This window comes from Schistocerca americana, chromosome 2 (assembly GCF_021461395.2).
Source record: "Schistocerca americana isolate TAMUIC-IGC-003095 chromosome 2, iqSchAmer2.1, whole genome shotgun sequence".
Taxonomy (NCBI): domain Eukaryota; kingdom Metazoa; phylum Arthropoda; class Insecta; order Orthoptera; family Acrididae; genus Schistocerca; species Schistocerca americana.
This window is the reverse complement of record NC_060120.1, coordinates 937,740,688-937,764,247: the sequence shown is the minus strand read 5'-3', so window position 1 is coordinate 937,764,247 and position 23,560 is coordinate 937,740,688. Positions and strand designations below refer to the sequence as shown.

The 23,560-nt window shown below is 37.1% G+C and overlaps 1 protein-coding gene across 1 annotated transcript in view; it reads right to left on the bottom strand.

The window, feature by feature from the left end:
• Positions 1-23,560, bottom strand: part of LOC124595551 (transmembrane protein 181) — a 231,276-nt gene that overhangs the window by 55,826 nt on the left and 151,890 nt on the right. Inside the window, exons 6-7 of the mRNA XM_047134331.1 lie at positions 2,259-2,412; positions 1,969-2,049 (exon numbers count right to left, since the gene is read on the bottom strand). Coding sequence (XP_046990287.1) covers positions 1,969-2,049; positions 2,259-2,412 — 235 coding nt within the window. The remainder of the gene's footprint in view (positions 1-1,968; positions 2,050-2,258; positions 2,413-23,560) is intronic.

Sequence of the window (23,560 nt, the reverse complement as noted above, 5' to 3'; positions counted from 1 at the left end):
TCATTTAAACCCACTTGGTAAATCACTACAATTTCTCGTAACCAATAGAAAATTGACTTGGTTTCAGAATCAAGTGATGGTTTTTGACAAGCCACATAAATGTGTGTATACAACAGCCATACATATACAAGAATTTTTATTGCAAACTTGTTCAGACACAACAAACGTGTGTAAATTGATAGAATTTAACACTATTTCCTCCTGAGTTTCCCAAAATTGTCAATTTTTAAGCAGAGCATTAGACTGTTGTGAAGTAGCTAGTTCAAGTTTCTAGTGTATCCCTTGCACTACTGCCGCGAGTCAAATGACAAGTGATTGTTTGAGGAAGATCGATACTGCATTAAGCACTTTGGTGCATCGGGAAATCTCAAGCCTATTCAAATGAAAACATTGTTTGCTCTTCAAAATAAATTTGTATAAAACCTCAGTAGCCAAAGCTGCATCTGTAAATGTAAGATGACTCTATATTAAGCTATTAAACTATGTAAAAATGTTAATCTCTAAAGGAATATTTTGATCTACGAATATGAGATGACCTGTATTTTTTTAACTACGAATTTGGGAAAAAACCTCATCTTACAATCGGGTAAATATGGTATTCATGCATTACAATAGTTTTTTTAGAAAGGGAAATGTTAACAACAAACATTTACAGACACCGGCACCTATAACTTTGACACTCTGTACTCTCGTTGGATGACGTTTCCGGACATAGGTTCCTATTCAAAATACGATATACTCACTCCCCTCTACAAGCCCTAGAAGTCTGTAATGGGAATTTCCAACCACCCTATATATATTACGTCTCAGGTCACATATCTGGGAGAACAACTGTTCAAAAATCCCCATCTAACCGTCCAGATTTAGGTTTTTTGTGGTTTCGCTAAATCGCTTATGAAAAATGCTGGGATGGTTTCTGTGAAAAGGATATGGTCAATTCACTTCCCAACTTTCCTTAGTCCAAACTTTTGCTCCTCTCTATTAATCTCATTATTAACGGTACGTTAAACTCTAATCACCTTTCTTCTGTACTACGTTCTGGTGTTTGTTGAGCCACAAGATTTTTTTAAATTTTTTTTTTTTTTTCATTCTATGTCTGTTCTATAATTCTAGTGTGGTCTCAGCTCTTTGAGATTGCTGATGCATGTGCAAGTTGTGTTTGTGTGTGTGTGTGTGTGTGTGTGTGTGTGTGTGTGTGTGTGTACTGCTGACAAAGGCCTTAATGGCCGAAAGCTTTAATTGTGTGAATCTTTTTATTGTGCCTATCGCGACTCAGCATCTCCACTATATGGTGAGTAGCAGCTTTCTTTCTCTGGTATTGTTCTATAATTCTGCATGTCCAGTGACTGATCTTCCCAGTTTGTCGTGTGAAAGTAGAGTAACTGCCTGTAGTATGAAAAGGTTTGAGATGCATTTGAAATAGTAGCATACAAGTGGCTGCTCCTTTGCTTAAATTCCCCCAATTTTCATTTCAAGCCAATATTGCTTATTTGCTTAACATGTGACGTAATTTTCACACTGCTTTTAACTTTCACTTGGTCAGTACTCTATAATAATGTATACACATTTTACTGTTTCAGAAACGTTGAGCTTAAGTCTTTTAAATTAATGGGATAGGCTCACAAAGATACTTGACATAGCTTGATAAGGTTTTCACTTGTGTGTCTTGGCATCTCTCATATGCAGCAATATGCATCTATTGATATGGGTAACAATGTCTGATTAACACATCATCAAATTGAATTGCAATCTACAGTGACATTTATAAACAAAAAACTGTTATGAACTGAACTAGTTATATCGCTGTTCTTCATATTACTTATTCCAGCTTTAGAAGCTTTATGCTTTGAACACTGTTATCTTGCAGATTAATATTTTATAACAGAGCATGAATAACAGAGTTAATAAAATATAATTTTAAATGCAAATGATTACTATGTTTCCAGGATTATAATGGAATGCACTTACTGTGACAGCAAATGTAATAAGTAAGAAAATAAAACGAAACCAGATTTCAATCTGAGTGAAGGCAGGATTGTAGCTCTTGAACTGCAAAGAAAGAAAATAGTAACTTAAGTGCTTGCTACTCTCTCATTAACAATATATTTCTTTAAAAAAGACTGTGATACATCAGATTTAGGGAAAAAAGTACTAATAACAAACACGAAATATAATGAATATGAAACATATAAGAAGTTAAAAAACCAGTCAAATTATTAGCTAGCTCTAAAATGCATAGAAACAAACATATTTCTTACATAGAATGTTACATCACGGATTGTGTAACGCTGATGAAAACTTTCAAGGCCATAGAAATGGATGGTGAGGATGTAGTGTGTATAATCAAGAAATCCAAGATGCAGGACAATGAATTCTTCACAGTCCTGCCGTTTACATTTCAGATGGCGTGTTCTGAAAGAAAAAGGTGATGTTAAAATACACAGTATTAATGTTCCACAATAACAGTTATTTAATAGTTCATTATGAACTGGCTTTCGACTTCTTAGGCCATCGTCACATAACTTAACCTCTTGTATGTGACTGTAATCTTTTAGTACTGACAAGCTGTCAAAGGAATATGCAATTGGAAAGCAAAGTTATGAGAGGCTGGAGATAGCAGTTATTGATTCTTATCAGGGCAATTCAGAAGTAATTGAGCCATGTTTCTGTAATAGTGGTGGTGATATTGTCTACAAGACAAAGCAAGCACAGAAATATTGTATCTGCTTGGTAGTCTATTCCTCTGCACACCAGGCAGGCCATGTGGGCAGTCGCCCCGCCAGCCGGACGTGTGTAAACAGCTCTCATCAACACTGAAATATTTTCTGTGTGTGGGCTGGGCTGTTTACCATGGACTTACATTTTGTCTCCACAGCATCTGGTCATGCCAACCTCATCTACAGGCAGTGTGCCAGGCAGTCAGCAGGGCACTCTTTTGCTACACCAGGTCATGTGCCCTCACAGTGTCACGTGGATATCCATCTGCATCTGACTATTTAGGCCACCGCTGGACCATGCTAAGTGAGTTTACGGCAGCACCAGCCCAATAAAGTCCCAGATCTTCATGCCACTGCCTACTGCAACTCTGGGGTTTGTCATGTAGGCACATTACAGACAACATCACATGAGAGACATTTCTGTTGTATGTAGTTGTGTTGGCATTCGTCTAAGGACATTATAATTAAGTTTTGTTTTGTTAATAAATAGTTATTCTTTCAAACTGTCTTTGATCACTCCTCAGTATGAGGATGCTTAAAGAAAATTGAGGTTGATGATCTGGGGATAGTGCAGACAAATGTTGATTTAAATACTGACAAGTAATGAACTGATTTCTGATGTAGTGCAAAGGAATATTGCTGATGTACTCTAACTGGGAGTCGATCAGCAAATTGTTGCTGTAAATAATGGTATTTTTGCTGATGTTGAAACAGACTGTGGACATTTATTAAATGAAATGGCTAACAAAGTTGATGATTATGTTAATAATGGATGTAAAATGTATGTGTTTAGTAATAAAGTATCTAATGTTCAATGTAAATGAGCAAAAGACAATTTGCAAGGTAGATGGTAATGGTGAATGGATTTGCATTCGCTGGATGTCAGACATTCAGAGATTTTATTGTGTTTTGCACTGGTCTGGCAAACTTTCTGAAAGGTAAATGTGGGATTTCACTCAATGCTGCAAAAACAAATGAGATGGCAAGGGGTCAAATTAACCGTGAATTCACCAGTAAGTAGGAGGTTCACTATTCTTTAGCACACTATTTGGCACATAATGTTTTCCCAAGCTGTGTGATTTCACTCTTCCTTTCTGGAATCACTCAATCCCTTGACTATATTCCAGTAATCAAATTTTCTGTGCGCTTGTAATTACAAGTTTTGTATGTCAGTTCATACTGATAAAAGATAAGAGAATGGAAGCAAAATATTTGTCAGCAGAAATTTTGGAAAAAGTGTCTTATTTTGTTGTTAAGTATATTAATGAAGAAAGTTTGGCAAATATCACATCTCTTTCAGCAAAAATTGATGTAAAAATAGTGATTTAATCCAAAATATGAGAAAAATGTGAAATTTTTAAGAAAGATTGTAGAAACTATGATACTGCAGTGCATGTGTTGTTCAGAAAAATGATACAATGTTTCTTTGGACAAGTATGTATGCTTGCACGCAAGTCCGAAGGAGCATTTTGCATTGTACTTCTGAACGACACAAGCAGTGCAGTATCATATTTATCCACAGACATTGGGCAAGCAAATTTCAATTAACATGTCTCACCTCTACAGGAATATACATAATGAATGTACGTGTGCAGGTTAATGGCACATGGTTGACAACATACGGACGTTGAGGTCTGGTTGTGGGGCATCGTCGGATAGCCTAACAGCACAGTGACCACTCACGTTAAGTGGGAAATCTGTCTTCAACCTGGTTCAAATGGCTCTGAGCACTATGGGACTCAACTTCTGAGGTCATCAGTCCCCTAGAACGTAGAACCACTTAAACCTAACCAACCTAAGGACATCACACACATCCATGCCCGAGGCAGGATTCGAACCTGCGACTGTAGCGGTCTCGCGGTTCCAGACTGTAGCGCCTAGAACCGCACGGCCACTCCAGCCGGCCTCTTCAACCTGGTCCAGCACAAATTTTCATTGTTGTCATTCCATTATACAGCTTATGGTTGTCCATATTTGCAACTGTAGATACATTTCATGTATTTCACAATGACTGTAGTCGCTGCAGTGCCTGTTCCTTTGGACATGTATGTCTGAAGGAACACTGCATTGTAACTCTGAACAACACAGGCACAGCAATATTGTATTTACACATTGATACCACGCAAGTGACTTTCAATTAAAATGTCTCCCTGTACAGGAATATACATAATGAATGTATGACTGCAGGTTAACGACATATGGAAGCATGGGTCTGGCCATGTGTCACACTCCGATAGCCTAATGGTAAGGGGCAACCACTCGCGATAAGTGGGAAAGCTGGGTTCAAGCCCCAATCCAGCACATATTTTCATTGTCTTCATTCCAATATAAAACTGATGGCTGTCCATATTTTCAACTGTGGATACATTTCACAGATTGTTACAAAGACCGAAAAAAAAAAAAAAAAACCTGTAAGAATATAAATCAATGATAATTTGTACAGAAGCAGTAAAAGAAATGGTTTTAATAATAAATTCAGTATTATTTACGTAAATATCTGATAGCAATATAATGTCATTTGTTCAGTTTAAAGCAAATATTTATGTCAGTAAGATACAACAGATTATCTTGTCAGTTAGTGTGTGTGTCATAAAATAGTCCTTTAGGATGATGAAGAGGATTGAATTAAATAAGGTTCTGTCAGTTATATACTACAAAGAAATGTCTTGTTAGTAATGAGACGTGTTCCTGTTGAGTGGCACTCAGCAAGGCCATTTTTTGTGAGTAAAGCAAAGCAGGGATTTTGATGTTTACTTAATGAAGTAATGAGGCATAAATGGAAGAGACATATTAAGTAATGGAGATGTATATAGTAATGAAGTGACAAAATATGAGGTACAAGAAGTGACAAGTTTAATGAAGCATTATGAGGTCTATATGAAGCAGCAATCCTTAGAGACCCTGTCTTTTTTATAGTAGTTTATTCTGTGGCTGCACTTCTGCAGTCAACTTGTTTGTAATAAAAAAATGAATGATTACAAGAGAGTATTTTTTTATTGCGATGACAAATCCACGTAGTACAAGGTAAACTAGTGCCTGAAAAAGTGTGGCACATTAGTCAGGAAAAGTTTGATATTTTACATGAAAAATGAAGGTAATAATGAAATTCAGTGAAAAATTATTTGGTACAGCTAGTTGAAGAACTAATTTGTTTAAGAAATGTTGAGTATATACCATAGCACAGTTCATTTTCATGAGATTATTGTTCTTACCTCCTATGTGATGTGTACCTGTCATTTAAGTTTCATTTCAAGTAATTTCAAACAATAAGACTTTCACAAAAAGGTTTTGACAATTAACCCTTTTCAATACATGAACTAAAACTTGATAGTTTTCTAACACGAATTAGCAAAAAATGAAAAGGTAAATTTTGCAAATATAGAGTCAAATTCTGTAAATTATAGTAATTAAAGTTCAGTTTCAAGAAAGTTACGTGGTCATATTTCGGAGCAGACCATTTGGATATTCGAAGCAGCTTTCACTCTTTTCCATTCTTTTTCCATGTTTCATTTCTGCATTGTATTGTACTGATGTGCATTTCAAACATGTGAGCAGGGTATAATTAATAAGAAAGCACTTTTTTTTTACAATTCTAGAGATAAAAATTGTTAGTGTACTAAAGTAGAGGATTTTGTGTCTTCTTTGCACATGATTCCTGAGTGTATCAATGTCCAAGGACACTGACCGAGGTTCTTAAACATGGACCTGTGATTTGAACTTGTGGAAGGAACTGGCCAAATTACAGCAGTGTTTTAGTGAAGTGTTTGCAGAAAAACTGTGAGACAGATAAAAGATTTAAAGAATTTTTCTCCTGTAATCATTCACAGTAAAAAGAAAAACTTTCTAAAGAAATTCCCCAAAAGGGAAATACGTTCTTTTGTATGGTGAAACAGAATGTACATATGTTTTGAAGTTCTGTAAATTTTATGTCACAAGATGGTCATGGAAGGTAATTAGATGATTCACAATTGTAGTATTTTGGGCAAAAATTTCTTTAAAGTGCCATGAAACTTTTTTATTATGTTTTGGTAAATAATTAATTATCTTATGGACTGTTGAGTCCACTATTTCTCAATAACTGTATAATTCAATGGGAGGAGAGGGGTGGGAGTGGTATCAGATATAACAAGTTGGAAACTTCTCCATTTTTTATGTTTCCTACTTCCATGAATAACTAAATTTTTCCTGATTATTCATTTTATTTTCAGAACAGTTATACACATAACACGAGAGAAGTACAGGGCCATGTCAAAGAGTTATTGAAGCAAAGTTCCAGTTAAATTTATTGTCTGGTTAATTATATTGGACCTACAGATTTCAATAATGCAATTAGTTTTACTAAAAGCTAATTGAGCCTCTTACTATAGTATGTAATGCAGAAACATTTTGAGCTAGTAGGCAGAATAAGAAGTGCTGGTACCATTAATTTGAATGTACATATTTCACTCTTTCTGAGAACATACTTTAAATTCCTGGAAACTAATTAACTTGCTAAACAACTGATATTGAAAGTTTGGATCCTCACAACCTCAACTGCTTATTTTGCCTCAATGGTTACTGGATTCTGAACTTTGACACTGTAGTTTTGTTACTATACTTTTCCAAATCAGATAGCACAGATTATTTATTGATTGACTAGGCCACTAATTAAGATTTTGTGTAATTTACGATAACATAAAATTATTATCAAGATTCTCAGATGTTGGGACGCTGATGAGTCTTCAACGGAATCTCGACGTAGTAGTTCTCATCCGTTTCCATCAGCTGGTAGAGCACACTAGTTTGAAGTTGCTACAAGCTTTACAGTCATCAGTTACTCGGAATCAGAACGTGATAGCAAAAAGCTTCAGGAAAAAGCATGCCTTAGTGACAATTTTGATTGTAAACAAACCAATTTGCAGTCATTAAAGCACACCTTTGATGACTCGGTTTCAGGACACAAATGTCAAGTGGTTAATGACACGAGAACTCTGTAATTTTTTATATTTCTGCAGTTTATAGCAGATGAAAATTTATTTTATGTATCCCCCAGGTAAAATACTCCAGAACCTGTGTGTGCTAGACTGTCAAAGTGGAAAGATACTGGATTTGAAGAACTTTGCTATTTGTCTTCTGATGATTCAAGTTAAAAAGTTGGAAATAAGTGATTTTTGGTCCAAAGATATACTTTTAAACACTCCAGTTTTCAGACATTTATGTCCTGAGACTCATTTACTTTACTTTCGTGAATGCTACACTTTAGTGACCACCCAGTGAGTACTCGATGTGATTGTTTGAAATTAGGAATATTGTCAATAAAGCTCTTACAACGTTTTGTTGTATATTTAGCCCACATCAGAAGTTTGGCATTGATGAAAGTCTCTTGTTGTTCAAAGGTAGATTACCTTTTAAAAAAGGACTGAAAATATGTATGCATGTTGTAAAAAGTATTCAGACACTTAAAGATTCTGAGTTTGAAGCATCTCTCCAACTGAAGTAGTATGTTGGCAACAGACGGAACTGATTCTTCATATGCAGCAATATTTATTCCATTCATGAAATAAATACACCACATACATAGTATCAATTAATAAAAAATTTGCAGTTCCATCTCTTTACAATGTGACCAATTTACTCTGACATAAAGGAAAGATTTTGTTTTCAAAAACATTGATTTCTGGCCTTGAAGTTTGCCAGAGAACAATTAATTTTATTTATGGACTAAAAATTTATTTGGGTACATCAAAAGTGTCTCCTAGTAAGTACTTTGTTTCCCTCACAAACTGTTTATGAATGAATTATTGTGCTACCATGCACAAAAAGCACAAACAAACTGGAGAGACTGGATGTACAGGTTGTACAGCATGTAGCTCGCAAGCTGTGTTTGAAGTATTCAGAACAGAGCCAGAAGGCTCGACACAAGTAATGCACCATGCAGGAACTGGTCTCTTAAGAAAGGTGTGGGCATAGGTAATCAGCTTTGGTGCTAATGACACAGCACTCAGAACGGCCTGTGCCAAGCACATCTGTAGCAGAGAAGGCATTAAGATTGGAGACTGGACAAATCACAAAAATTTAAAATACATACTTCAATGTGAACTAACAAAAGGGCACATAGCCACTAACTTTGCCTCTGCCCTGTCATGAGCACATAATATACACTTACACTGCAGTGATCTGAAATGATTTTGCCACATGTTTCATTATCAAGTGGTTATTTCTGCCAGTAGAAGACTACATACACGAAGACAATGTCCTAAGAAGACACAGGTCAGAGATATTCTGCCTTTTCTGTGATGAGCAGGAAGTATCACACAGCAAGACAGTTGGTTTTCCACAAGATATAACATTGTCCATCATTTTTAACCTCTCTTCCCCACAAGGGCTCATGGGCTTTAAGTCAACTGTGATATAAGATTTAGCAGGAGGACAAAATGCTGCTGACAAGCTTCCCTGACTGCAATGCCTGTTTGCTCATTTCCCCGGATACCAAAATGAATTGGCACATAGCAGAATGCTACAACCATAAATATTTCAGCTAGCAGAATCCTCAGGGCATGGCCAAGGAAAACTAAGGAGCAGCAAATGGGAGTCGTCAAGCTTGGAATAATTTGTCTCAAATATTGTGAAGACATACTTATTCAGGTTTCTCTGGTGTGACAACCAAGTAGGGTAATCATCAAAAGTAATGACCACAAATTTTTAAAACTGAAAATGGCATAGTTCATTCCAAAATTCTGGAAGATTAAAGGCAAGATATGAGTGGTTAAAAAGGAGAAATACAGATTTCTGTGCAGAAAAAAATTTCAAACCAGTATTTTTTCCCACCCCAACCCTACACAGTCTTATCAACTAATTGTTGGACAGTTTGAAGAAGAACAGAAAACTTCGAAATTATCCATGAATAAGGAACACTGAACAACACTCCTTACAACAGTGATGAGTGAAAATTTGTGCTGGACTGGGACTTGAACACGGGTTTCCTGCTTCATATGACCAGTCGCTTTAACTGCCTTGGCCATCTGGACACACTTCCCATCCAACCCAAATTCTCAACGTGTCATATGCTAGTAGTGTCCACTGTCCATTAATGCCTTTGTTCACAGCTTTTGGCTGAGTCCTGCAACAGTTCAGATGTTGTGGGCATCTGCATTGAAATTACCATAAGCCGTCTATGCTCACAGACGCCATACTTACATATGAGTGGTGATTTAAAAAGTAAGTTTGCCCTTCAAATACAAACTTGAAGGATACCATTCTCTTGAATAAAAGGATATGATAAGATGTCACTAATGTCATCATCATCTTGCAGTTTCCTGCCACGTGCAGGGTCTACTTGGTGTATGCTTCTCCATTTTCTTTGGTCTTCCCACCATCTCTCAGTCACCAGTTTTCCGAATGCTTTCTTCCATTCCTTTTAGTCCTTGCACTTAGCCTCCACCTTGGTCTCCTGCCCTCCATCTTAATCTCATGTATTTTTCTACTTGTCCTCTTCTCAGACATTCTCTTTGCATTTTCATACCATTTTAATACTTCATTACTTAATCTTCTCTTGCAGGGAACCTTCCTCACACTTTCATTTCCAATCTTTTCCATTTATGTTAAACCTGCCTGACGTGAAAATTTTAATTTCACTTGCCTGTGTCTCGCTTTTTTTCCTTGCATTCATGACTCAGGCTGCTGCAGCATACAGCAGAATTGATGTATAATAGGTTTGGTATATCACCTTCTTACTTTTCTATGTACTTATTTCTTCCATGTCATGGCTCTCATACTCCTCAAAAAGCTATCATATTTCCTTGCACATCACTTTTCTCTTTTGTCATTTTTATCATTTTACTGCATAATAATTCCCAGACACATGAAACTTTTCATCCTTTCCCTAGAGGAACAGTTAGTCAAAAACACAAGGTCCAGAACAAGTCCTTAGAGAACACACAAGATACTAAACTTCATTGAAGAAGGAGAAAGTATAACAATGTGCCAAACAAAGCAGGAAAAACAGAAGACAGACATCTAAATAATGAGATTGGCAGTAGGTGCAAAGTGGGAGAGCACAAGATAAATGCAAAGCTGTAGAAGTGTGCATGAGTATAGGAAAGTTAAATGCTAAGTATAAGAAACTGTCTTGAGAAAAGAAAGCAGCTGTACAAATATCAAGAGTCCAGTTGCAAGCCAGAACTATGCAAAGAAAGGAAGGTTAGAATGTGGAAGGAACATATATAAGAAATGAAAAACCTTGAAGACAGCATTACACTGGAGGAACATGAAGGGGAAGATGAGAACAATAATACAGTACCATGTGAAAAACCTAACAGAGGACTGAAAGAGCTGAGTCAAAACAAGACACTGGGAGAATATGACACACTCTCAGAATTATTAATGCCCTTGAGGGAATCAACTATGCCAAAGCTGTTACATCTGGCATACAGGACATGTGGGAGAGCAGAAATATCTCCAGGGTCCGAGAGCAATATAATAATTGCAATACCAAAGAACACAGATAGTGAAAGGGTGAGCATTACAGAGCTGTTAGTTTAATATGTCATAACTGGAAAATACCAACATGAATTACGTATAAGAAGAATTGGATGACTAATAGAAGCCAATCTGGGAGAGTAATTTGAGTTCTACAGAAATGTAGAAACAAGAGAGGCAATTTTGACCCTACTACATATCTTAGAAGATAAACTGAAGAATGGCAAACCCACATTTATAGGACTAGTAGATCTAGAAAATGCTTTTGACAATACTGACAGGAATACACTCTTTGAAATTTTGAAGTTATCGGTGACAAAATACAGGAAGTGAAAGGTCACCTACAGCTTGTAGAGAAGCCAGACCTCAGTTATAAGCCCATATTATTTAATCTCTAAATAGACCGTACAGTAAAGGACACCGAGGAGAAATTTAGAAAGTGAATTAAAGTTCAAAGACAAAAAAAAATAAAAATTTTACAGTTAGCAGATGACATTACAACAATGTCAGAGAAGTGAAGGACTTTGAAGATCAGCTAAATGGAATAGATAGCATCTCAAAAAAATGAACATTAACAAACATAAAACAAAGGGACTAGAATGTAGTCTAAAATCACATTATGTTGAGGGAATTTGATTAAGAAGTGAGACACTGAAAACAGCAGATGAGAATGGAATGTAGTCTAATTAAATCAGCTTATGTTGAGGGAATTTGATTAGGAAATGAGACACTAAAAATAGAAGATAAATTTTATTTGAGCAGCAAAATTTCTGATAAGTTTTGCCTAGTTGTCTTGTATCTTCCTACAGTCACTCAACTTTGACATCTTACCTACACCACTGCATCATTAGTAAACAACTGCAGACTGCCACTCACCCTGTCCGCCAAATCATTTAGGTACATAGAGAACAACAGCAGTCCTATAACACTTCCCTGGGGCACTCTTGCCGATACCCTTGTCTCTGATGAACACTCGCCATCGAAGACAATATAGTGAGTTCTATTATTTAAGAAGTCTTTGAGCCACTCACATATCTGTGAACTTATTCCATATGCCTGTACCTTCATTAACAGCCTGCAATGGGGCACCATGTCAAATGCTTTCCGGAAAGAAGAGAAGCAGCTTTAAAAATATGGTGCTATAGAATAATGCAGAAGGTTAGATGGGTAGATAGGATAAGCAACATACAAGTACTGAAATGAATCACAGAGAAAATATTTTTGTGGTACAACTTGACTAAAAGAAGGGAGAGATTTATAGGACACAACCTGAAGTAATGAGGAATGATTAATTTGGTAATGGAGGGAAGCAGGTTCAAATGTACACAGATTGCAGCAGTTATGCAGAGATGAAGAGACTTGCATAAAATCAGTTGTTGGACTGAAGACTGCAATAACAACAACAATAACAACAACATATATGAAGTTAAAACTTCTAGGAGGTGCTAAGACATGCTGCTGTGCATTTATCACCTGCTGACATGCTGGGAAGATAGGGTCTATTTTTCACTTGCTGTCACAAAGGCAACACCATGTCATGCGGCACAGAAAATGTCAAATACTGATCCCATATTGATAAACAGTAAATATAGGAAACAACTGTTTCTCGAAGAGGCTGAGTGCTGGTGGTGGGAAGTTGGATACTGCCTGGAGGTGAGGATAATTCGAGTAAAATACTCTGGGTGATATTTCCTTTGCTGGTCTGGAGAATCCCATTCCTCATGACAGTATTAACAGAACATGTTGCACCATTACCAGAAATCCTTGTGATGCCTTCCCAAACCATAGATGATTTAGGGGAACAATTTTGCTGCCACTAACTCTTTTTTTGTCTTTTATTATATGATAACATTTCACTCTTGTGAGCCAGACAACATTCTGAACATTTGGTCAACATTTGAAACTCCACAGATATGCCTACCATCTACCTCATGACTGCAGATTGTCATCCTTCACTTCAGTTTCATCTTTGTGAACAGGTTAACCACATTTTCCATGTCCATTACACACCATACTAAGAGGGTTATGGGTCAGAGTGGAGTATTTATTTATTTTTTATTTTATTTATTAGTTGCTGTCCCTAACAGATTTGCACCCTAGCAGCAACTGAAAGTTACATTTCACAGTTTTTATTCTGAACCACAGTGCAGTAATAAATTTTTCTTTCTTAGCCTTATACGAACAGCTTAGTGTACAGATCCGAGATCCAGACAGCCTTGAAACCCAGTGAGAGAAAACTATTACTGAGAGGAAAGAGCAAGAAATGTGTTAGGAATAGGGATGAAGACAGAGGCTAGTTGTAGGATAAAAGCTACCAGAAACTGAGGCTAGGAGAACTACAGTACCCAAGGATGTGTTGGAAATCTATTCCAATGTTTGCCATTCAAAGGAAATTATATTGGTGCAGGTTACAAAGCAGCCACTGACAACTGTATAAATACTCTTCGGCAAGGTGTGCACATGTATAAGTGTGACCCCCAGTGGCAAAAAAAAAGGGTTGAGTACATCATAGTTAATTTCAATGACATCCTATGGCCCAATATCTCTCTTGGCACACCAATATCTGTTAGTACCCATTATATTACTCTGAAAAACAAACTGGTTAATGGCGATATAGCAGAAACTAACTTGGTTACATGACTAGGTACAATCATGTTCCAATTCAAAGTAGTGTGCCTTGTTACCTCACAGTGTAATCTGTGAAAATAATGGTAGAAAATGACTTCATTGAAAGCTAAAAGAACTTGCTGTTAACACCGTTACTATTACTGACTGTAAGAATGAGAAAGATGTGAAAGCCAACAGAGAAGGTGACATAATGTGCAAGCAAACATGGACAAGCATAAGTTCATTAAGTCTATGGTGTGCAAATTACAGAAGGAGAAACACAATGCTGAGTGGAGCAGGATTCAAGTATTTTCCTCAACTGAGGGAAGATCCATTAATTAGGTGAGAGGTTTTCTCTGGTGTGATGTCGTCTGTATCACTCCCCCTTCTCCACATGAGGCTGACCCCATAATTGGGTAAAAATATGTAACAATGAAATTTTTAAAATTTGTTTTAAATATAGATTAAAACAGTTTGACAGATCCACATTTTATTTATGAAGCATATTAAACAGTATTTTTAATACATTTCAAAAATGCCAACCCCAAGTACTATTTGGATGGGCAGAACAGAGACAGGTAGATGAAAAGGCTCCACAGCAATACTCTTAACAGTTTTTCAGGATCGCTAAAACCAACTTTTCTTTGAATGTTATGTACATAAATGTCACTGAACCTTTACTTACTTTGCAGATGAATGACTTTATTTGTACCTTCCTTTGAACCATATGATTACGTAGCTTTTCAGTCTCTTGATTAACATGCTCTTTAAGAGAATTCTTGTTGTTGAACTTCAGTTTAGCTTCCTTCCATAAACATTTAACTTCTTGCTTGCATGAGTGTTTCGACTTGTCAGCACGCCACTTAACACAAGCATTGTAAGAATTTTAAGGCAAATTCATGTGAACACAATAACATCAGCTTTATATGCATTGCAGAACACCACAACTGACTCACTGAATGCAGTGATTTTGACTGGTGCACCAGACAGCTCCCCAAATGAAATCTAACACTTGTGCAGTGCTTGTTTCAAATTGGGGAATCCTGGGCATGCACACATATAAAATGTTTGGTTCAATTCAGGGAGACTACAAAGATTGGTGGCCACTTTGCTTAAGATTAATTATATAAAAGAAAAAGGTTATCTGTTACAATAATGTATATTCTCTGAATTAAAAAGGTTGAAATGAGGTTTTCATTGCCCCACACCCCAGAAAAATGAGATTTGGTGAGATTTTGCCAGATGCCTCCATCACTATTTTGAAATAATGTAATTAATGGAAGTCTCCAAAGCAATTCTGCAAGGAACTAGAGCAACAAGACTCTGATGGGTGTGATGAACTGTCACAGCAACGCTCAGCAAAACGACATCATACAGAGGGAAGCAAGCGTCAGCCTGAAGTCCAGATACTGTTTCACTAAAAGGCATATTCAGAATGAAAGAGCACTTAGCAAATTTATTAAGGAAGCTGATGTAGCATAACAAACTAGCCAGTGCTTCTGAAGAGTAAAGCTGGGCAATATTACAGCTCCATTAGGCTCCTGCAGGAGGTGACTAAACAAAAAATCCAGAACAAATGAAGTCATCATCACACAATGGCAACACTATGCTGTGAAAGCCTGTTGTCCCTTCTGGAGTAGGGTGCAGCTGTTGGGGAAGTAACAGCTGCACACTTTATCCTGGCCGCTCTGTGATCTATGGATGTTGCCTCACTTTGTGCCGCTCTGTAATGTTTACGCTCATTGCCAACATTACCTACATAACGGTATTGTGCGCTGTAACAATAAGCAACCACTGTGAATATAGTGCTGATCTGTGAGCGCTGTTGGGCATAGTGACTGTTAATATCATGTACATAATGAGAGAGGGTCCCCCTAGTGATTAGACATCAAATTTCGTGTCACTTCTTGGACACATTAACCCCTTACATGTTCATTTCTTTTATACTCTATGAGTTGGCTGCTTTAGGAGTAGGATGTGTGACTTGCCTCAGAAGCCTATGTGTTATGAGCTGATTGAAAGCTTCTGCTCCCAGCATCCTCCACTCAGGGGCCAAGTAAAAGCGTGCAATCAGTACTGGCAGTAGGCTCTCATAAACATCACCCCCTCCACCACCACCACCCCAAATCAAACCTTCACTCTCTTATGCTTGCCGATGTTTTCTGTACATGACAGTATAGGAAGTTTTGCGTGATGCTGAATGCCACTGCCTTCATAAGCTGTTAACTTCAAGACAAGTATTACTGCAGTGAAAGATGAAACATCCACTCACCTTCCAATACTTCATCTCTACTAGCATTAGGCATCTGCCTGAGCTGGAGAACATATCCAGACAACTTGGTGCCTTCCCATTGCTAGGTCACATGCCAGGTGATTATCTTCTTCTATTGATTACCTTCCTGGTAGGTTGCATGTTTGAGCTTGGGCTAGGGGCTGCCTGGTCTCTTGTTACTGTACACCGGTTCCTACGGGGCCCGATCATTGCTGATCACTACCCAGTGTGGACATATGCCTTTGAATTCAGGCTTTCTGGATACCAAGACATAAACACTGTCATTCCTAATGTGGTACATTGCAACCCCGAGGCTGGTAGGAAGCCAGGAGCTGTGCCATCTTCACATTGATAGCAGCACGTGATGGCGTCAGCCTTTGGCGGCTTCGCTGATGTCAGTACCACTCGTTACTAATGGGTGCTTTGCCTCAGGCTGGCAGCTGCTGACATCGGCATGTAGTGCACCTGCATCCAACTACATTATCGATTTCCAAACAGATATGCAATTGCTACAGATCAAGATCCATAAATGATGATAAATCTAATATTGCAAAATCCATTTATGAAATGAAAGAAGGATTCTATTGTTTAATGGATGGAATGCAATAATACCATCTGATGCTACTACATCATATAAGGAATTTACGAAATCAGGTAGGTGCCCAAGTAGCATGTGGGACTGCACTTGAGATCACAAGAATATATTCTGAAAAATGTACTGCACTCAGTGGATACCCAAATTAAAGTTCTGTGGTTGCCTGTGGCACATTGCAAATTCAACACCATAGAACTTATATGGGCCCTTGTGTAGAACAAAGTAGCAAAAGTGAAGAAGTATTTTAAGATGAACGGTAATTTATAATCATTCCATTTAGCTCTGGAAACTGATCCCCAAAGTGTCTGAATGAATTCAATGAGTCATGTGCACAAACTTGAAAACAGACACGCACTATAAAACCACAGTCTTGACATAGCAACAGAACCACTGTGATCGAAGTAGATGACTGCAACAGTAGCAGTGACACCTCAGTCATCAAAAAAAGTGATTCAGGTATGTTTTATTTTACTTATCATTCTTTCCTGCAAAATTTATTCAAGTTAATCGATTTTTCATTTATTTTGAAAATGTACAATACATTTCAATGCTCATTTATTGAGACCCGCTTGTATATTAAGTGTTCACTCGCAATAACAACCGAATATGGCAATGCTATATTGGAATGTGAGTACGAAGTTGCCATTCTTCACTGGTGAATAGGCACTTGTCACACATTACTACAGTGGCAGAATGTTGGGATGACACCTATGCTTCACCACAGCCTTGCAAAGACTGCAGTTAGTAATGCAACTGCTTTTCAAATTCTTAATTGAGAAACATGGAGAGTATTCATTAGTAATGACATGTGATGCAACCAACAAAAGATTCACCTTTACACTCATGTTCTCTCTGGCACAGTAGCTGCAGTGGTAAGCTTAGTCACTGTGTCTTACATCTGTCATTACAGCAATGAAACGATTAAACAGAAAATAATGACAGTCTGCCTGGAAATAGAAAAAGGTTGTATCATGAAACTATGCATGGAAAAATTTTTCTCCTAACTACAGTCTGGCTTCTATGACTTCTCAAAATTGACGCCAAACAAAAAATTGCTCAGAAAAACAAGCTTTATCTTAAATAATACCATGCATGTCACCCACTTTTCAACAAAAAAGTAATATTCATACACCAAATAAAAGTAGATATTTCCACAAATCCAGCAAGGTACAACACAGTGATGTTCATCATGCGATGTAATCAGATTATGAGTTCCAAAATAGGGGTCAATAATTATGAAATGGATAATAATAACTAATTCAAAGTAATTCTGGTACTCCAAATTTATGGTGCCCATATGAATGGATTCAGAAAATCACTGCAAATGCTATGTTCCTTAATTCACTTTTTAAGCAGCATACTTTTCCATTCCAATAATTGTTTCCAGCTTTTGATTTATGAACTGTAGTATTTTTATGTACTAAAATTATCAGAAAATTATCTTCAAATATATTGTTCCATGAAATGTTGTGAATAAGAAGCTGAAAATATAAAAAATGTGCGAGACTCACCAAACTTACAATCTTGTTACTACTGTAGAGTGATGCAAATGTATTGTAAAGCAGGCCTGTCAAACAATAATGAAGCACAGACCCCACCTGCTTTTCACTTTCTTTTCCCTGGTCCTCTCTGTTCTTCAGAGTGCATTTCAGTCCTAGGGATAAACATGAAAAAAAGGGAACGGCAGTTTTTATGAGACACAGAACATGATGTCTATTAACATTAATCTTTACCTGAGGATGCAATTACATATTATTACATACTTAACAATTTCTGCTCCGTGTAGATGTATGCAGAATGCTTTTAAGTTTGACAGACCTGCTTTAATGCAATACATGTCACTTATCATTTTCCTTTTCTACCCTTTCAATCTCTCGTATTCCCTTTAATTGGTTTAGTTATGGAGGTCTCAAAATTAAAGAAAACAGTCAAGAATACATTACATAAGAGGTCTGTTCAAAAAATTCTGGAACTTTGTCCACAAAATTTTTTTATGCTTACCTTTTATTTATTGTGCATGGTCTTCTTCGAAATATTCTCCTCTACAATAGATACACTGCTCCCAACGCTGTTTCCACATCCAGAAGCAGTCTTAGTATGCCATTAATTTTCTTTCATCTCATCTATTGTTGCAAATCTTTCAACGGGATTTTCAACTTCAAAAATAAAATAAGTATCCAGAGCCAGGTCTGGAGAGTACAGAGGATGAGGCAGCACTGGAGATTATGGAGGATGAGGCAGCACAGTGATTTTGTTTTTTGTGCAATAGTCAAGCACCAATGGAGATAAATGTGTGGGTGCATCATCACAATGCAAGAGCTATGAACTGTCTCACCACATTTCAGGCCGTTTTCTTCTCACATATTTTTTTTTTTTGCAGGCGTCACAACACGTGTCTATAGCACCAGTGATTAACAGTTGGTCCCTGTGGCTTGAATTGATGATGAACAATTCCTTCAAAGTCAAAGAAAACTATCAACATGGCTTTGACGTTTGACCTGCTCTGACAACCTTTTTTTGGTCTTGGAAAACCTTTCCGAACCTACTGTGAACATTGAACCTTGGTCTCAACAACATTATCATAGACCCACATCTCATCATCAGTTATAATTCTCTAAAAGAACATCTCATTCTCATTTGCACAGTCCAAAAGCTCTTCACAGATTGCGAGTGTGAAGGTCTTTGTGGTCTTGACTCATGAGCTGTGAGACAAAACTTGACAGCCGCATGGTGCATTCCAAGATGATGTCAGGATTTCATGAGATGTTACATTCTTCTGCAATTTCTTGAACAGTTGGTCTTTGATTGGCATGCACAGTTCCTGACATGAGTGTCATCAGTAGACGTCAATGGGCTTCCTGGACAAGGGTCATCTTTAACTTCCGTTGGTCATTTTTAAATAATGCGAACTATTTATAACACTGAGTATGGGCTCATGGATCATTTGGAAAGGATTTAATGAGTTTCACGCATAATTTAATGCAGATGCATTGTTACTCTAACTCTACCATTTCAAAATTCACAGACTGTGTGAAACAATGTTCTATTCAATACAGCACTGAACAATAACAGACATACAACAATGAAACTTTTGGCAGTTACACATTAAACACACGCATTTGCAGGGATGCCAACTGCATTTCTTTCCAGTGCACCACTGGCATGAAATTACAAATGTTCTGGAATTTTTTAAACAGACCTCGTATTATGGAATTCATTGGTAGTGGAAAATAGATCCTGAAAGATACACTGACTGTTAACTACCATGATGTAACCCTTTCTACTGCCAGTCAATCAATTGATACATGAAATGATAGTAAATGGCAATTTACTCCATACACTGGAAAGTGCTACTTTGGAAAAAAATTAGAATATAAATAAAAAAAGTTTCTCTTTTAGTTACAATACTCATCAGCTGCTTACTAATAACATATGTTTTGGATGTACGTAAGTATGTGGTTATTTGTTGACAGAAAACTTTTACCTTTATCTATGATGTGTTAAGTTTTCTTACTACAAACCTGATCCATCACAACAGTAAGCAGGTGTGTGTGTGTGTGTGTGTGTGTGTGTGTGTGTGTGTGTGAAGATTTTATTATCACATTGGAATAGTATTTCTATGAATCCTCAACTTCCCACCATTCATCTTGGGACAACTTCTCGTGGATTTGCATTAGAATACTCCACTTCAAATTCAAGACAAAGATACAACATTTACATAAAAACTGTTTCTATATTGTGTTACATTTGTATATGTAACAAATTATCTGAACTGGCCAGAAATGCCATTTGAACTACACAGTTTATACAGTGTCCTACTGCTCAGTTTTTAAAACCAATTATTTACTGATATCTATGCATTACCTCAGTAGCCTGTAGCTCAACACACTGGGAGATAATTCCAAGTGGAATGCAATAACTCTGGAACTTCCTGACAGGTTAAAACTGTGTGCTGGACTTGAACTTGATCCTGGATCTTTCCTTTTATGGGCAATGGTAACCTCTACATAATACATAAAGTGCAAACCACTGTGAAGTGCATGGCAGAGGGCACTTAGCAAAGTACTTTTCTACCTCTTCCAATTGTGTAAGGACTACGGGAGGTATGACTGCTTTAATGACTCTGTGCATGCTGTAAATAGTCTACTCTTGTATTCATGATCCCTACAGAAGGGATACTTAGGAGGCTGATCCTCAAACATCTGCCAATTAAGGATTTTTAGTATTTCCATGATGCTTTTCCAAGAGTCAAAGAAAACTGTGAGCAGTAGTGCTGGCTTTCATTGTATATGTCCATCATCCTTGTCAGCCCCATTTGGTAAAGGTCTCCTTTGCAGATTGACTGCAGTTTCCCAGATAGTGGCAGTGGCAGTGGCTTAGTGACTAAGCTACCCAGGCACAGCTCAGAAAACACCTTCACATCTTGAATTCTGTCGCTACCTCTCTCCTGTGTTCCAAGCTATATTTATTTGTTAAATATTATTCAGTTTGTTGATTCTATTTTACTCCATTACTTTGGTCTCCTTTTGAGAAGAAAATTCGAGTGAAATGAGTGTACATTTTAATTCGGTATATGGGGATATTTTTTCAACACGAGAAAGAATATGGAAAAATTAATGTTTCATTTTTTACGTTACATAAAGTTAAGGGAGGGAAACAAATACTAATCTCTGTTTTTACTTTTCAATGTATCACAACCGACCACCAATGAGAAAACAATACTACTGCCAACTAGACAAGTTTTCAAATTATGAAATTTGTACAAAATTCTACCATAGTTATGGAAAAGTATGCCTTTTGGGCACACTTCTGTTATAAGAGAATATCTGCGTGCATTCCTGAAATCATCATATTGTGTAATTTTGTTGAGAGAAAAATTGTTTCTCTGTTATCCACCATGCTGGAATTTTTACAAAACCTATCTTCTTCATGGATTATTATTATTTTTCTTCAGTTTGGATTCCGTCAACAAAGACAGGTCATTGATTTAGGTAAATGTCTATTGGCCACCAGTATTGTAGCAACTATATTGCCTATTTTTATATATTTTTATAAGAATAAAAAGTAACAGTCTAAACCACAATTACTTTTCTTTCTACTGCTGAAAACTGGTATTGGCTGTCATAACCATCATCTAACCAAAATTAATTTACCCAGACTACATGACTGCCACTGAGTACTATCGAATGGAGCTGCTACACTGGTTTTGATCGCTGGTTCCTCATGTGATCTGGGTAAATTAATTTTGGTCAAATGATGGTTATGATAATCAAAACCAAATTATGATTTAGAGTTTGTTTTCTTATATAAAGTCAAAAAAAGGTTGTTGAAGTTCCAATAGGTTGCTAAAATTTGTTACTTTTATTATGCTGAGGAACACTTACATCGCTTCTTGTACTAATTGTGACCAAACACAGTTAACCTCATGATTTTACAAAAAATGTCACAAAATATATGACTTTTCAGCTATTGTACTGGCTGTGTGTATTTTAATGAAAAATTTTGGGCTGAATAAAAAAATTAAATGAGTGAACACAGTTACCATGTAGACAAAGTGTTAAGTAAATAATGAAGTAGTTAAACAATAGTGCTCAACCAGATGAATTTTCTTTCTATAGTGGAATTTTCACTGATCTGAAACTTTCTGACAGATTGAAACTGTGTGTCAAACTGGGACTTGAACCTGGGACTTTTGTCTTTCGTGGGCAAGTGATTCTCTGGCTAAACATCTGTGTTCTCACAGCTTTACTTCTGTCAGTACCTCTGTCCCACTTTCTAGACTTCACAAAAGTTCTCCTACATACCTTGCGAGACTGGAACTCCTGGAAGAAAGAATACTGCAGAGAAATGGTTTACCCACAGCCCATGGGATTGTTTCTAGAATGAATTTCTACTCTGCAGTGGTGTGTGGGTTCTGAAAAGGGAAGAGAGGCATGATGAGGAAACCACTATGAAAACATTGTGGTGACATGGATTTAAGTTTATGTTTATCAACATAAGTGAAGCAATGGATCCAGAGAAGTACAAAGCTGAATAGTGTGTGTGTGTGTGTGTGTATGTGTGTGTGTGTTTGTGTGGGAGGGAATGGGAGATGGAGGCATATGGGATGGGAATAAGGACAGATGTACGTGGATGACAAGAACTAACAAAGACATCATGAGGATTATAAACTAAAGGATATAACAACAAAAAAGAGGGGCAATCATCGCCCCACAGCTCAAGACAGTCGGACAGATGGGCTGGGGTGAGTGGGGGAGGAAGGACCAAACAACATTCAAATACAAGGGTCATGTATGGGTGATGATGCAGTAATTAAGAACTGGATTGACATTTGGGCAGAATAGGAGCCAAATACTTATCAGCATTGCTAGTGAGGATACAATGAGTATTATACCCAGGTTGGGCCAACAAAATGATTGGTTAGTTGTTTACAGCCAGAGAACAAGCTTGGTTGCACCATGTGTTCATTTCACTTTTGTAATATCACCATTTATCATAGGGCCCAGTTACCAAATGCAGCTGTGAATGAGAACTGTGGTCACTAATGTAGCTGTTACGATCTTTTCGGTAATGTGATTCATCTCACTGTATTGATTTTCTTTATTTTAAGTGACAGCTTGTCTGAAGCTAGCAGTGAAAGTCAGGAAGAAAGTGATAAAGTCATTATGATCCTGCAAAGTGAACTCGGTACTGCATGTTGACTGGAAATGTGTGAAGGATTCAGTATTGAATTACATGGCTGCTGTTCTCACAGCATACTGTGCAGGAGGGTACTGCAGAATTCACCTGCTTTCAGGTCTAAATCTCAATTATCCTGTTATTGCGAATTAGGTGTGGGTGTATGGGAGGGTATAGCAACAACAACCTGTTCTGTGGACTAAGTTTGGTGGCTAGATGTTGTCCCTGAAGGTC